This window comes from Serpula lacrymans, assembly GCF_000218685.1.
Source record: "Serpula lacrymans var. lacrymans S7.9 unplaced genomic scaffold SERLAscaffold_14, whole genome shotgun sequence".
Lineage (NCBI taxonomy): Eukaryota > Fungi > Basidiomycota > Agaricomycetes > Boletales > Serpulaceae > Serpula > Serpula lacrymans.
Window position 1 is genome coordinate 774,334 of NW_006763303.1, and position 14,598 is coordinate 788,931.

Below are 14,598 nucleotides of genomic sequence, written 5' to 3' on the forward strand. Positions count from 1 at the left end.
CGATGTCACTAAACGGTCACATACAATACACCGTTGGTAAGAATAAGAATAAGTACACTGCAGGGTGCGTGCTAATCGACAAGATAATAGCTACCAAAAAATACATCAACGAATCCAACCAAAAATACAGACATTACACACACAAATATCGAAACAGATTCATAGACCATCATCAATCACCTTGCTTCGAAGTAATCCAATATCTCGTACAAACCAGCATACTACGTGGGGAGTCTACAGAGGAAAAATCCCTCTCAATTTCAGAAGATAGGTCACTTTTCATCGAAGAGGAAAGTATGATTGTATGCCATGGTGGCCATATGTATACCTCCCGGCCCGGTTCAAAGTCTCTGACAGCGTGGTCGTTCCCGAGAGTGGAGAACGAAACGATGTACGTCGTATCCACCAAGTCGTTGGTAGTGTTCTTTCGACAAGTCAAGCGGCACAATGCAAGCAGTGGAAGAACGCCTGGTCGACCTGGTGTATGCCCCTGGTGAAGAAGCTTCATGATCGACAGGCGAAAATCAGAGACAACTCTCTTATTCAACTCATTCTCCTGTTCTTTCTTCCGCTTCCAAAGAGTTTGGCTAGTTTTAGATAATGAAAATATGTAATCCGCTTGCTGAGCCAAGCCGCCCCTGTCGCGTACACGATAAATAAATATTACACCGTAGAGTTTGAAAAAGGACTGACTCGACAAATTTCGAACCCTTCGCACGGGACTTTTTGCTTGGGCTAATGCCAACGCCTCTCAGCAACTCACGGTCAACAGATGATGTATAGGTATGGCCATGTTGCTGAAGGAAAATAGACAGAAGCTCCGCATTTCCACCTTCCTTGGTCGGATCAGTCACTTGGGCGACCTTGGTTGTGAGTATAGTCTTCATGTTTTTCTGTGGTGACGCTGGAGCCACAGGCCTTTCAGGGGCAACGAGAGCTTTGAGTGGGATGACAGGCTTGTCGGTGGGTATGTTAGGCATAGAAGGCGGTTTAAGGGGGTGTTTTTCTTTCGTGGTTGGAGGGGGTAGATTGAAGTTTGGCTGAAATATTGATATCGTCGTCTTCCGTCTTGAACTCTCAGCTTCATCTGCAACAGCGACTACAGGACGTGGTTTTGATTGGGATCCCTCTACACTACCTGCTGCTCCAAATTTGGCCACTTGTGGAACAAGAGCGAGAATCGAACTACCCGTACCCTGCTTTTCACCATTATTACGAAGAGGCGGTTGCACGCGAGGAGGATGAAGTAGGAATTTCGGCTTGGAGCGCAAACTAGGTTGGCGATGTTTCTCTATGTCTTTTGACGCCGAAGACGTCGCACCACTAGTAGGCGCATCTAAGTCTGCAAAAGTACTCTTGATTTGGTTCGGGCGATGAAACGAAACCGGCGGTTTGGGGTGTCGACCAAGCTTTTGATGGTTTCCCGGGTTTTTTGATGTCACATCACCAGGCACTACATCTTCAAAAGTACTTGTGGAAGGAGGTACTGGCCGTCGAGCTGCTGCTGCTGCCTTGGGCAGAGCGTTCGTCTCAAATGCAGATATAAACGCTTTGGCACGTCCTGAGGGCTTGGACGGCGGCTTCGCTGCTTTTTCAAACCCATCTGGGCCATTAAGACGTGGCCTTTTTACTCTGCGTTGTTCCTAACTCGTAGAATGAGCGACCATGACTCGAAACTTTGGTTAATAAAGCTGTTCGATGCTCACTTCTGGTTCTCCTCGACTCGTAGCCTTATCCATGGCATGTGCTAAAGATTGATGATAAAAATAAATCAGTACCAAATGTGAAGCGAAACAGATCAACTTGAACTAACTTACTTGCTGGTAACTAGAAGACTCACCGGCCGGGTCCTCGCGATAAAGAACAAGCTGAATCATTTCAAGCGTAAAGCCGTGCCACCCGGCTCACTCGGCCCGGAATCAGTTCACAACTCCGCGCATCACCTGAAGTCATAACTTACAGGGGTCTGACTCTGACATCGAATCCCATCCGCATTATTGTTACTTTCAAGAAATGCCAGAGCTAACAGAAGAGATAAAGCGTAGAATCGGCCAGGTAAATATCATTACATTGAATGCGAATGGCACTCAAAGGACCTCTAGCACTTTGTCTTTGGGTTTCATGGGCATGAACTGAGCGAGGATGTCAAAATCCTGATACGCGATTATCATGTAGGGTGAGTGGGCCGAACTCATATACAATGTTACTCAAATGACCGGGTGACACCATAGAAACATCATATTAATGAAACGAAATGTGCAAAGTAAGTTCTGTTTTTTGAAGGTGACATCACGATACAGCCGCTAATCCCAGGATTTTGTTCATCAAAATATATGCTCCATTAGGCGTCAAACAAGTACACGGGCTAGTCCAGCAGCTCCAGCAACTCGCAAAAGACTCGGGTCAGTCAACTCCACTGATGATTGGAATTGACCAGGAAAACGGTTTGACTTGCATATGCTGGGTAATTGATCGCAATTTGACTGTCATTTATAGGTCTCGTATCCGCTTTCAGCTCCACCGCAAAATATGTTGCCGGTACCCAATTGTAAGTCACTTCGGCCTTGCATCGTTTAGCCCGATCATCCTGATTGTCTCTGGCCTTGATAGTCCTGGAGCTATGGCCCTCGCCGCGACGGGCTCCCCATCTATTGCTGAGAAATGTTCCGCTGCTTCGGGTCGAGAAATGCATTTGGCAGGGATAAACTGGGCATATAGTCCGGTCGCAGATGTCAATTCTGACCCTCGTAATCCCGTCATAGGTAAGCCCTGAGCAGAGAACATAAACAGCTACCGTTTAAAAGTTAATGCGCAAAATCTACAGGAGTCCGATCATTCGGCGATGGTGCGAGATTTCTTTTGTTCATCATGGTAAAAAAAAAATTGATATTTAGCTCCAATCAGATCCGGAAGAGGTTGGACAATATGCGAAGGCTGTTAGTCGCGGTTTGACATCCGCGGGAGTCGCACCGTCTGCTAAGCACTTTCCTGGCCACGGTGACACTCACGTTGATTCCCATTTGGCGCTTCCCGTCATAAAGAAGTCCAAGGCTGACATCCTGAAGACGGAGTTAGCGCCTTTCCGCGCACTGGTAGCAGATAACATAGCCACTGTGATGACAGGTCATATGGCACTGCCTCTAGTGACTGGTGACGACACTCCTTGTTCATTGTCAAAAGCAATAACGACGGATTTGTTGAGAGATGAAATGGGCTACACGGGTGTTATCGTAACAGATTGCCTGGAAATGGACGCTGTGGCAGAGAAATATGGGTCGCAGAAAGGAGCGGTGATGAGCCTGCAGGCAGGTGCGGATGTCGTAATGATCTGTCACACTATGGAACGTCAGCGAGGAGCGGTTGAAGAGGCGTACCAAGCCGTGGCGAATGGCACTCTTTCACTCGACTCATTGAAAGTTAGTGAAGATAGGATTTCGGCGTTGAAGAGCGAGTTTGCTGGGACTTGGGACCACGTGTTAAACCAAGAATTCGATGAACAAACACTAGCGGCCTTAACGATCGAGAATGCGGAACTTAGCTCGAGTTCCTATTCGGCATCCGTCGCGCTCATCCGCGGCCCCGTCCCCCAAATCCTGGGGCTTGACGGCGATATCCTGCTATTTACCCCAGAGATGGAAAGTCTGAATAAAGCGGTGGATGATGCGGAGGGAGTGCTGCGCAACAGCACCGGCCAAGTGAGGAATACCGCAGGACCCCATTTCCTTGCATTTGCCCAGTCCATCGCTCGCAGAAAATCTTCCCAGCATATTGTCTATTCCTCACTTGCAGCGTCTTCGGGTGAACTACCTCCGGAAGTTGCCACCGTACTTCCCGGAATCTCAGCTGTCATCTTCGCGACGCGCAACGCTGACCGTTCTCGGTGGCAGCTTGACTATCTTCGTAAGCTTCGCGAAAATGTATTGCCCTTTGTCCCAGCTGTCCTGTTGGCAACCTGCGCGCCATACGATCTCATGAAGGATGAGGATATCAAAATGGCATACCTTGCGACATTTGAGTACACGCCTGCAGCTCTCGAGGCAGCGACGGCAGTGATATTCGGAGAAAAAGAAGCCAAGGGGAGGGTTCCAGTCTTGGGAGGAGACGTGCTCAAACGCTAGAGACAGAAATGACCCTGTGGATTGCAGTGCTTGAGCGCAGAGACGGCGGCAATGAGCGTAGTACAGCCTGGTTTGTTGTGTGTGAAACACATTCATGTACTTATCTTACCGCCCATGAAGACATGGTGCAATGCTTGCTGTAGATGAATGTATGAGTGAAATGAGAGTCTGCCATGTTTTTATTTTATTTTATTACATGCTGCCGCGGCTGGCGCTAATGGCTGTTTTTGGTGTTCCTTGATAGGCACGTGGCGCTGGCTGTGGCAGAAAGTATCCCTTGAACACAGCCTCGAATACGCACTCTGACCTGCATCTTTTCTGCTTTCTTGGTCCAGCGTCCGTTGCATACTGCAGCATATTCCCTACAGGCATATCAGCAGGTGTCATTGCCAACATGAAGAAGTTCTTTGGGCGAGACAAACCAAAGCCGACCAAGGTCACTCCCGTCAGTAGTAACAGAGATCTTGTAGCGGGCATAGACGTGCGTCTTTTCGGTTTGCCTGTGGGCTGTCCGTATGAAATCAGCTTGTGTTGTTGTTGACATGCAGGAGACATCTTCGCAATATGGCCATCATCAGCCAACAGCGGTGCATCAGCCCCATCCAGCTCGTGCTCGCGACGCACCCCGACCGTTTACTCGTTCATCTACAGACGATCACTGGGAAGTAGTCGCAACCTACGACGACCCATCCAATCCCCAGCACGTGCCCACTTCGTATCCCCACCAGCAGCCACAACCTCCACCGCTTCTCATGCCCTCTCGCTCCTCCTCTCTTGCCTCCCTTCCCCCAGGTGCGTCTCCCCCGATGCCTGCCTCTGGCCCCATCGCACCCCGCTCTTCTTCGCCATTCAGCATTGCATCAAACAATACTTCAACCTATGGCGGTCGCACCCAACGACCAGAGCGAGAAACAGCTCGCAAAAAATCTCCTCCGGCTCCTACAGGTGTCGCTGCACTGGGCATACTCAGAGCGCTTGAACCCCACCCTGAGACAATGCTCCACCCACCAGACCAGTCAGAGGACAGCCACCATCTCGACGTCCCGATGAAAATGGAAAAGGAGAAGAAGGAGAAAAAGGGTTTCTGGGATCGTGGTGTGCTGTGGGACAGAGAGAAGGAAAGGGAAAAGGAGAGAGAGAAGGAGAAGGATAGAGACCGCGAGAAAGATCGCATCCGTGAAGACGAAGGCAGCCCTGCAGAACTCACCAGAATGATAGGTGCGTGTGGCGATCTAAGCCGATATCGCTCGCTTGTGCGGTAAGGACTAATGCTTTTTCACTAAGGTTATCTCACTGCCACATCGTCCGAAGACTGGTCTCTTGTACTCGAAGTATGCGATAGAGCATCGGCTAACGAATCCAATGCCAGAGAAGCTGTAAAAGCACTTCGGAGAGAATTCAAGTATGTTTAATTATAAATGAAGCGAAGAGTGCCTCGTATGACCTTTTTTTATCTAGATATGCAGAACCATCTGCTCAGCTCTCTGCTGCCCGAGTGAGTCCCCATAACCTTGCACTCGATGTGATGCGATGCTGATGGTGATACAGCTATGGGCTATCATGCTTCGAAATGCATCGGACATGTTTCTGTATCAAATATCATCTCGAAAATTTGTAGATACCCTTGAAGACGTTCTGTCGTCCTCGCGAACCGCGCCTGTCGTGCGAGAGCGCCTCATGGAAGTACTTGCTGCAGCTGCCTTCATAAGTTCCTCCAGTATGATCTCTTGTTCTATCTCATTTCCAGTGTGCTGATCTCTTGAACAGGAGGAAAAGATCGTGACAAGGATGGATTTCGACATTTATGGCGCAGGCTTAAACCCGCTGATAAACCAGATGAGGGCATTCCATTCGATACCGAAGACGCGATGTTCAGTCCACCCATAATGCGACCTTCTTCTCAATATTCGATTGAAGCTCCGGTATACCCGCAAGATGTTGTTGTCTCACCTCCCATTCTAGAGCGATCGCTTGTATGTACATATCAGCCACATGTAACGACAGAACTAACGCGTTTTAATAGACAATGCCACAAAGGCGTAGATCACCCCGTTTGAAGCACAAGATTATACCGCTGGAGGAAGATATACGGCGGTTGTTCCAGGAATGCAAAATTGGCCAGGGTAATGCCAACCTACTTTCCGAAGCTCTCGCGTTTGCGAGGCCTGAAGATCTTGAAAAAGACCTCATCCGTGTAAGTGTCCAAGTACTCAATCCTATCGAAGATCGTAACTGTAGTAACCAATATCTCGATTTTCAGGAATTTTATGTAAAATGTCGGGCTTCACAAGAACTTATTCATGCACAAGTTCCCTGGGCAAGTGCAGGAGCAGAACGGTCTCGTGCAGAGAGGAGTCAACTTACTCACGGTCGAACGCGTACGCCACCTGCGCTGGGAGCTTTGCCATCCCCCAATTCTGATGACTCGCCGGTGGAGTCGACTGTTGAAGAGGATCTTCTGGCAGCTTTATTGGCGGCAAATGAATCTCTACTTGAAGCGTTAAGAGTTTACGATGACCTAGAAAGAATTGCTTTCGAAAGGGTAGCCGAAGAGAGAAGTAGAAGAGAAGTCAGACTTGATAGAAGGGTTAGTCTAATTTTTTACTATGCTGAATAGAGGATATGAATACTTAATTACTTCATTCAGCAACAACACCAGTTACTTAACGGAGATTATCTCATCCAACAGCAGTCTCATTCGTCGTACGGAGGCTCGTCTCGAACCCCGTCACCATCGCCGCCATCCCCCCCAGCCTCGCCTGAACGCTTCGACTTACCTTCGATTTATCCTTCTCAGGGCCATCCATTGCCACGTCTACCACCTAATCTCTCTCCCAAGTTGTCTACGGTGCCATCTCACGGCTACGCTAACTCTCCACCTATCCCTCAACTTGGTACTCCTACGCAGCTGTTGGCCCCTCCGCCTCCTGCGCCACATGGACCTCGTTCTCCAGCCCAGGCGTCTGTGCAATCGCGCACACCTTCCCCAGAGCGTGTGTCCTCTCGTCCTTCGAGGAAGAACTCCTCAGACAGCGACAAGGGCGACTACGTTATTGGTTTGGAGCGGCTGCAAATCCACGACGAGTACTACCCACTGGAAGAGGAAGAGGAAGATGACGTAAAGACACCTATAAGGCCAAGTGCGAAGGCACTTGGAAAGCGCAAGGTTATTGAGCAACTTGAAGGTACGGTTACTTACGTACGCTGCATATATGTTTACTGAATAAGCTATTTGTTTCAATAAACAGATACATTCGATCCTAGCGGCTTCCCGTACGAACCCCAACAGGAACCTTATCGTCGAGATACAGTGGTCGATTCAGACTCGGAAGACGGGTCCGCTGCCCCTTGGAACCACCATGTGCACTACGTGTATGATGCTGCAGCTGAACGCACTGCGCAGCGCCTCAAAGATGGCAGAGTCAGCGTTCTGGTAAACGGTGTACATTAGTTGTTGATTTTTCCAGGTCTTGTTGTTGCTCTAGAGGATCTCTCAGGCGTTTGCGCCGTACCACAGTATGTTGTAGTTTGTAGTATTTTTTTCTTCCACACTCCGCCACTGGTTACATTCCATATTTATGTCATTGCATGCTCTCTTATGTGCAAACACAAATCGAATACCATGTTCATGCATGCCTGTACAAAATGTGAGGCCATGTGAGGGACCTTGTGCGCTTTTAGCAAACAGAAAATTGGCTGTCAAAATGGTTGTTGTTTGCTTGTGCATTCTCCGCTGGGCACCGCCATCTATATTGAATTTGAACCTTGTCTGTAGCGCTCTTGGCTGCAGCACGAAAACTAACAGCATTGGCAGCGGTCTTGTCTTCTTACCATACTCACGATGTCGACCGCGAAAGAGAATAGTGATTCTGACCTATATGGAGGTGAGAATGCGAATTCAATAACCACGTATTCCAGCTCATTCCACCAGACCTGTATGGTGACGACGACAACGAGTTTATTGTCCGTCTGGACGATGAATTCCAAGCATTGGAAAAGCTAGATTCCTTGGACGATGAATCAGAAACAGTCCCAGAGTCAGCTACAGAAGCGAATGGCTCGTCCAAGCAAGACGCAACAGGTGCAGCCTCGTTGCCTGCTAAACCCCAAACCTCAGATGCTGCAGCATTATCTTACTCGGCGCAAGTCGCTCGACAGTTTTCAGCTTATCAACAGACACCAAGCCAGGAACGACAGCAACGGTCAGATCTACACAATGCAAACTCGAACGCTGGCCCTTCTGCTATAGCCACGCACGAGGGCTCAAACTCTGCTGGAAACGCTGACAGACCGATCCGGCCGTCAGAGATGAAGGACGAAGGGTGAGTTCTTCGGTTTCTTCGTATGATCCCTAGTGTGGCGTCTGGGTCGTCGTTATTATTGTCCGTTGTGTGGGGAGAAGGATGTCCTGCTGTGTCGTGTCACTTACTGTTCTAGTTTATACCGCACATAAAGTGGCTTTGAGCAGTAGATCAGTTACGGTACTATGCTGCACCCTGCTACCAGCCTACAGTCACTCTACTTGCTCGCTATTACCTCTTACTCGCTTGACCTCGTATCTCTCTTAACTTTGGAAACTAATGTTTTACGTCGAATTTCTGGACTACCCTCGCCTCGTCGCCATTTTCATCTCATGCCTACATTTGCTACTGGTTCTTATCCTACGGTCCTATTGGATAGCAAAATGTTCGTTGGAGGCCTTAATTGGGACACTACAGATGGTATACCTTACATATAAAATCCAATGACCTTTTTCGCTAACTCATCTCTGTCTTTCGGTGACCTCGCACTGAGCAGAAGGCTTGAGAAAATATTTCTCAGAGTTTGGCAAGGTGATTATCAAGCCATCACAGTCCCTTTTTGTTACGCGTGTTAAAACGTTGAGGTGCAAAGGTGGATGCTTGTACAATCATGCGCGATCCGGATGGTAGGTCTCGAGGATTTGCCTTCCTCACCTTCGACGATCCAGAGTCTGTAAATGCTGTGATGATACGGGAGCATTACTTGGATGGAAAAGCCGTAAGTCTCCCCTATCAAGGACCCTATTCCTATCTTACCTGTCCGCAGATTGATCCGAAACGTGCTATACCGAGGGAAGAGCATCTGAGAAACACTCGATACTTTGTCGGTGGACTTGCACCTACCACCAATGCTGAGTCTATGCGAGAATTCTTTTCTGCATTTGGGAAGGTGGTCGATGCCACCGTCATGATAGACCGCGAGTCCGGTCGTTCCAAGGGTTTTGGTTTCGTGACATTTGAAGACTCGAACAACGCTGATCAGTTCGTCGGCAAACTTGGACTGATGCTCGACGACAAGCAGGTAACTGATCGGTCATGATAATGCGCTCATGCACACTTTATTTACCATAATTTACTAGATCGAGGTCAAAATGGCTCAACCTCGGAGCCAAAGAGATCAAGCACGAAGTGCTAATACTGGCCGGGAACCCTATTTCAACGACAGAGAATCAAGGACGCCAACGACGCCCAACATGCCCTTTGTTCCCCAGCAACAGCAACAACAGCAACAATCTAATCCAGGGACCAACATGCTCTATCAACGTATGATGGGGCAGATGCCGATGATGGGCGGAGGTGGTATGCCCAACATGGGTATGATGAACCCCATGGGAATGGGGATGGGGATGGGGATGAACAACTTCAATCAGATGAATGGCATGGGAGGCATGAACATGATGGGTGCCATGAACCCAATGGGTATGATGAACCCTATGGGAGGCATGCGAATGGGTATGGGAGGACCGATGGGAGCTATGGGAATGGTTCCTGGAGCAATGGGTGCAGGTGGAGGTGCTGCTATGGGTATGAACAATATGGGTATGCGAATGAGGCAGGGTATGGGGGGTATGGGGGGTATGGGGGGTGGTGCCATAAACCCAAATTTCGCCAGAATGGCGATGAACACTGGCCCGGGGCCAGCTCGAATGTCGAACCGTGGTCAGCATAGTTTCCATCCATACGCTCGGTAGTAATTGCATGCCTGTAAAATATCTTTCATCTAGTGCATATTTGTTCTGGGGTTTTTCCTTTACTGTAATTATTCTCTCCAAGGCAATCAGCAATCTAATTATTTCTTGGAAGTACATTCATCGATGTGAAGCTATTAGTAACTTAAGAACGTAGACCCTTTACGATGTAGTCCATCCCCTAATCTTTGCGACCTGCGATAGAATCTGATCTCCAGGAAGCCTTTCCGAAGCTACCGCTCTCCCTTCCTCATCGCCCATATTCACATACTCCTTCCAGCGTTCGAGCTCTTCAAACTCAACATTGAGTGCGTGGACAATATTGGAGAGATATCCTAGGTCTGACGCCAATTGGGCTGCTCCAGCAACCGTCAACGTACGTATTCTTGGGAGCACATTCGTTGTAAGATGTGAAAGAATTGAGTGGCCTAGAGAAGATAGCCACGCGGACGAAACAGCCTCAGCACTCAACGGCGACGGCTTTATGGGCATCGAAAGCGAGCCACGGCGAATATGCCCCTGATTCATCGACTCAGCACTGGGTGACTGCTGCTCAGAGAGCATTTTCAAAAACTCGGCATCGATGTAAGGAAGTGTCGAGAGAGAGAAAGCAAGTGCATCGTCTTCCGCATACACTTCAAATAGTCTTGGTAGATTGAGCAAGCCCTCGGCAACACGTTGCACGACGTCGCTGGGAGACAATGAAAACACGGGGACTTGGAGATCATTGACGCCTCCTGTGCCCACCCGCTTCAACTTGGGATCGCCAGCAGCAGACCATAGAGGAGAAGAGGCATAAAGTGCGAGATGTTTGCGTAGCGGAGAAAGGATAGTTTCTTGCAACGAGCTTTGACAGACCTTGGCGAAAGAGGCTATTGCAGCGCGGCTATCCACAAGCAATGGACTGGAATTTACAGAAGGTGCGTTACGAGTGGTGCCGTCTGCTTCAACAACCTTTAAAAGCTCCTGTAATTCTGCGGAGTTTAGGGTGGACTGAGCTAGCAGCAGTCCTTCTCCGTGCGTTGTCCCGGGAATATAAAGCCCACTATCACTTTCTCTTGCCAAACGAAAGGCGGTTGCTACTTGAATTAGACTTGATTTCAGCTTTCCCTCAAACACCGTCAATCGTTCGAGGACAGCGCGTGCAGATGTGAGAAGATGGAGGGATACTTGAATATCTGACCAATCTTGTGCAGTATAGTCGAGGTCGGAAAGGTCTTCGTCGGATGATGATGATGCTATAGTGGAGGTGGAGGAGGACAGTGCAGACCGATCGTTTCTTACATCCAAGGTCCAGCTATCGACGAAAGCCTTGAAGAAATGATCTAAAGCTTGTACGAGTCCCACGACCCCATATCCATGGGTAAATGTCATGCAACGAGTGAGACTGGCTTCCGCAGTACTGAAGGCATCCACCGATCTCTCCCTCAGCAATCTCGCCCTATCACTGAGCGTCGCCTTGGTGTCATCCAGTGCAATCTGGCTATATTCTTCGTCTAGCAAACGCCGCTCGAGAGATGCATAGTCAACCTGAAGGTCGAGGAAAGGTTGAAATAGCACCTGATCCCAGTCAAAGACATCGACAAGAGCTGCTTGTTGTTGTTTGAGCGAAATCGAGCTACTTCCTGATGTAAGACGGGGATTGGACCGGAACGACATCGACATGCGCATAGATCGTCGTCTAGAATGTGACTTTGAGGGTGCAAGACTGTCCGGACCGCTGCCACTCTCCATGGACAATGGCGAAGATACGACATTGGAAAGTTGGATTTTCTCCATAATCTTTTGAGCACTCGCTCCGAATTCTTCAGTAGCTTTGTATAAGAGAATAATTTCTTTGAGGGCAGAGGCACGATACTGGCTGAACAAGGAAGCCAGACGTTGTGAGAATGTAGGCTGAAGGGCGGATAAGGTAGATGTTATAAGAGTAGATAAGGTGGTAGGAGGATCGGGGAAGATGGACGGTATCGAAGTGCGTTCAGCGTCAAGCACAGAAAGAAAGCTCGCGAAAAACGATGGCAAGAATGCATTAAACGTCTGCCCAGACTGGGAAGATAACCTTGAGTCACAGTCAGCCAGTTCTGCACTCTGCCACATCGATACGAGAGGCGTTCTACGCGAACCATTGTAGTAATTCCTGAACTCGGACTCACGCTGAATATTGGAGAAGATGGAGAAGAAGCTGCGGCAGATGACCAAATCCTGCGAGTTGATCGCCGCGACCAATGCAGAGCTGAGGGATGCCTCGAGTTGGTTCTGTAGGCTAATCATCAGAGTCTGGCGAGACTCGTATTCGGAGGTGTTCTGGAAGACGACCATGCTCCTATTAGCCTCGTTGAGCCTCTCCGCCGCCTTTTCGTAGTTTGTCTCTGTAAGAAGAGACGTCACTTCAGATTCTAGCGTGCTCCAGCTTTCCGCCTCTCGCAGAACTTCCCGGGCAGCTTCCATCCTCGTCTTTATGGTGTCCAGATGCTGCAAACGATCAAGGGCAGACGCGGTAGCTTCGGGAATCGAGTTTTTGGATTTGGACTGTACTTTTGTCAGGTCGCCTTGGAGTGAAAGCGCGTTGTCTCGCATGAAGTGAAGATCATATGTCAAACGAGGTGCACCCCGAGAGACGTCGTCGATGATATGCTCAATCTGAGTGGATGCATCCTGAGCAGCAATTTCAAAGGCGGCAAGGAGAGATGTGACATGCTGGTCCAGCTCAGTCAAACCAAACGCGGCTTTGCTGTCAGGTTGGGACTCTTCAGTGGTGGTAAGCGTATTGTTAATCCAGGAAACAACGTCGGAAAAGTCGTCCAGAGAACGGACAAGCTCTTGTGTCGATGGCATGTCTGTAACCGTCAATAAGTGACATGTCACACCAAGCCTAGGTGCGCAGTGCATACTGAAAGAAATCAGAGGTTACATACTTTCCACTGGCAAATTCTGCAATGTGAATATGGTATTGGGCTATGGCGATAGTGCAAAATGCATGCCTTTGTGGTAGTTAAAGGACAAGCTTAAACTTGCCGAGCTCATGGTAAACGCGGTATATTATGAGACCCTAACCATGGTCCACATAGACCAACCAATGAAAAAGAAAACCTATTAAGACAGACTCCATTCAAACATTGGGTAGATACTCAACAAGAGCGGTGAAAGACAAAGGACATCAGAATGCAAATACGGTATACGGTGTAACACAACAGGATGACTTCACTCTATCGTCCAAAACCATCAATACATACATTATTCTGACAAGTTATGCAAATTTCAACGTCTTCGTCAAGGGTGTACATTCAGGACATGAACAAGGCTACCTTGAGCCTTGAACGAGTACATGCATGGACAGGAGGTTTGAGAAAAAGGGTTAGGGAGACGATGGAGAGATATTACAACAGAACAAGGCCGAAAGAAGATCTGCGAGACAAGAATGAATGAGTGTGTCGAGGGGACATGAAGGTAGTACGACAACCGTACATGGACATAGAAAATATGTTGTTTCCTGTTTAAGAACCCTTGGGGGCTTCCTTGACGGAAATGGCCTGCATGATTGTGAGTATTATTTCAGCTAAGTCGACACAGGAGGATAGGTACCTGTTCTTCTCCCATGGCAGAAATAATAGTAACCAAGAGATCCTTTCCATCCTCGAAATCAGTCTCGATTTGCTTACCAAGGTCACCCTCCGGGACCTTGACATCATCCTTCGGGTTCCCATCCTGGGACATCAGATTGAGGAAGCCCTCATCGACGTTCACCTTCGTTAACGTAAGCAAGCGCCCATACTCGAAATCAACATGAGGAACTCACGAGCTGGTATTCATTACGCGACACGTTGGGGACGTCCATGTTGTGGGTAGAGGGACAGATATCTTCCTACAGGACCATGCACGTGAGCGAGAAGAACACCAAGAGAGCGCAGGACTTGTACCATTTTTTTACCAGTGAAGATCTGGATTGATGGAGTCATGAGGAGGGTCAGGATGAAAGATAACGGTAACGCACATCGATAGCAACAAGATGGACTTTTGCGTGACCATGCTTGCCGGTCTTCGAAGTAGACATTTCGACGATCTTGCAAGGACGGCCTGAGATCATACATAAGTATGTTTAAAACATAGAGTAAATGTATAGCATAAATGACAGACTTTTTATAACGACATGTCCGTTTTTACGGAGAGCAGAGCATTGCATGGGGAAAGTGAGGGACGCGCCCGCACTTGCCTAGAAATAATGATCAGATGAATACTAATGTTTGTAGACTGGTGTCGAGAGAGTTACCTGCTCAAAGGTCTGGTGGTGGGATTCATCGTCGGACATGATGGACAAGATAATAAAGGAAAAGCAGAAAGTCTAGGGAAAAAGGATGGAGGAGGATAAGAAAGAGATGGTTCGCAGATCTAACAAGCGAAAAAAATCCTGCAATCTTGCAATCGCTTTCAATCTCCGACCGTGGGAGCCTTCCCTCGACGCGCCACAGACATAACTTACTCAGTCATAACATA

At 48.5% G+C, this 14,598-nt stretch overlaps 4 protein-coding genes across 4 annotated transcripts; 2 read left to right on the forward strand and 2 right to left on the reverse strand.

Annotated features, from left to right (window-relative positions):
* On the reverse strand, positions 1–1,845 carry SERLADRAFT_477808 (uncharacterized protein; the record flags this gene model as incomplete). Its single annotated transcript, XM_007323025.1, has 4 exons — positions 1–638; positions 694–1,643; positions 1,707–1,747; positions 1,818–1,845. 3 exons carry the CDS (start codon positions 1,737–1,739, stop codon positions 173–175), a joined length of 1,449 nt encoding a protein of 482 aa, XP_007323087.1.
* Positions 1,846–2,013: 168 nt separating this feature from the next.
* SERLADRAFT_442475 (glycoside hydrolase family 3 protein) lies at positions 2,014–4,118 on the forward strand (the record flags this gene model as incomplete). The annotated part of the gene is made up of 8 exons (XM_007323026.1): positions 2,014–2,055; positions 2,103–2,176; positions 2,232–2,263; positions 2,346–2,444; positions 2,497–2,548; positions 2,611–2,762; positions 2,825–2,845; positions 2,905–4,118. The coding sequence occupies 8 exons, from the start codon at positions 2,014–2,016 to the stop codon at positions 4,116–4,118; spliced, it is 1,686 nt and encodes a 561-aa protein (XP_007323088.1).
* A 3,760-nt stretch (positions 4,119–7,878) lies between these two features.
* Positions 7,879–9,559, forward strand: SERLADRAFT_477818 (uncharacterized protein; the record flags this gene model as incomplete). The annotated part of the gene is made up of 6 exons (XM_007323027.1): positions 7,879–8,002; positions 8,050–8,839; positions 8,916–8,950; positions 9,012–9,137; positions 9,186–9,440; positions 9,499–9,559. Coding segments are annotated over 5 exons (711 nt in total), but the record flags the coding sequence as incomplete, so codon positions are not given.
* Positions 9,526–14,530, reverse strand: SERLADRAFT_418038 (uncharacterized protein; the record flags this gene model as incomplete). The annotated part of the gene is made up of 9 exons (XM_007323028.1): positions 9,526–12,944; positions 13,023–13,038; positions 13,573–13,640; positions 13,694–13,851; positions 13,904–13,969; positions 14,025–14,045; positions 14,099–14,181; positions 14,242–14,317; positions 14,375–14,530. 4 exons carry the CDS (start codon positions 13,809–13,811, stop codon positions 10,270–10,272), a joined length of 2,877 nt encoding a protein of 958 aa, XP_007323090.1.
* Positions 14,531–14,598: the final 68 nt, after the last annotated feature.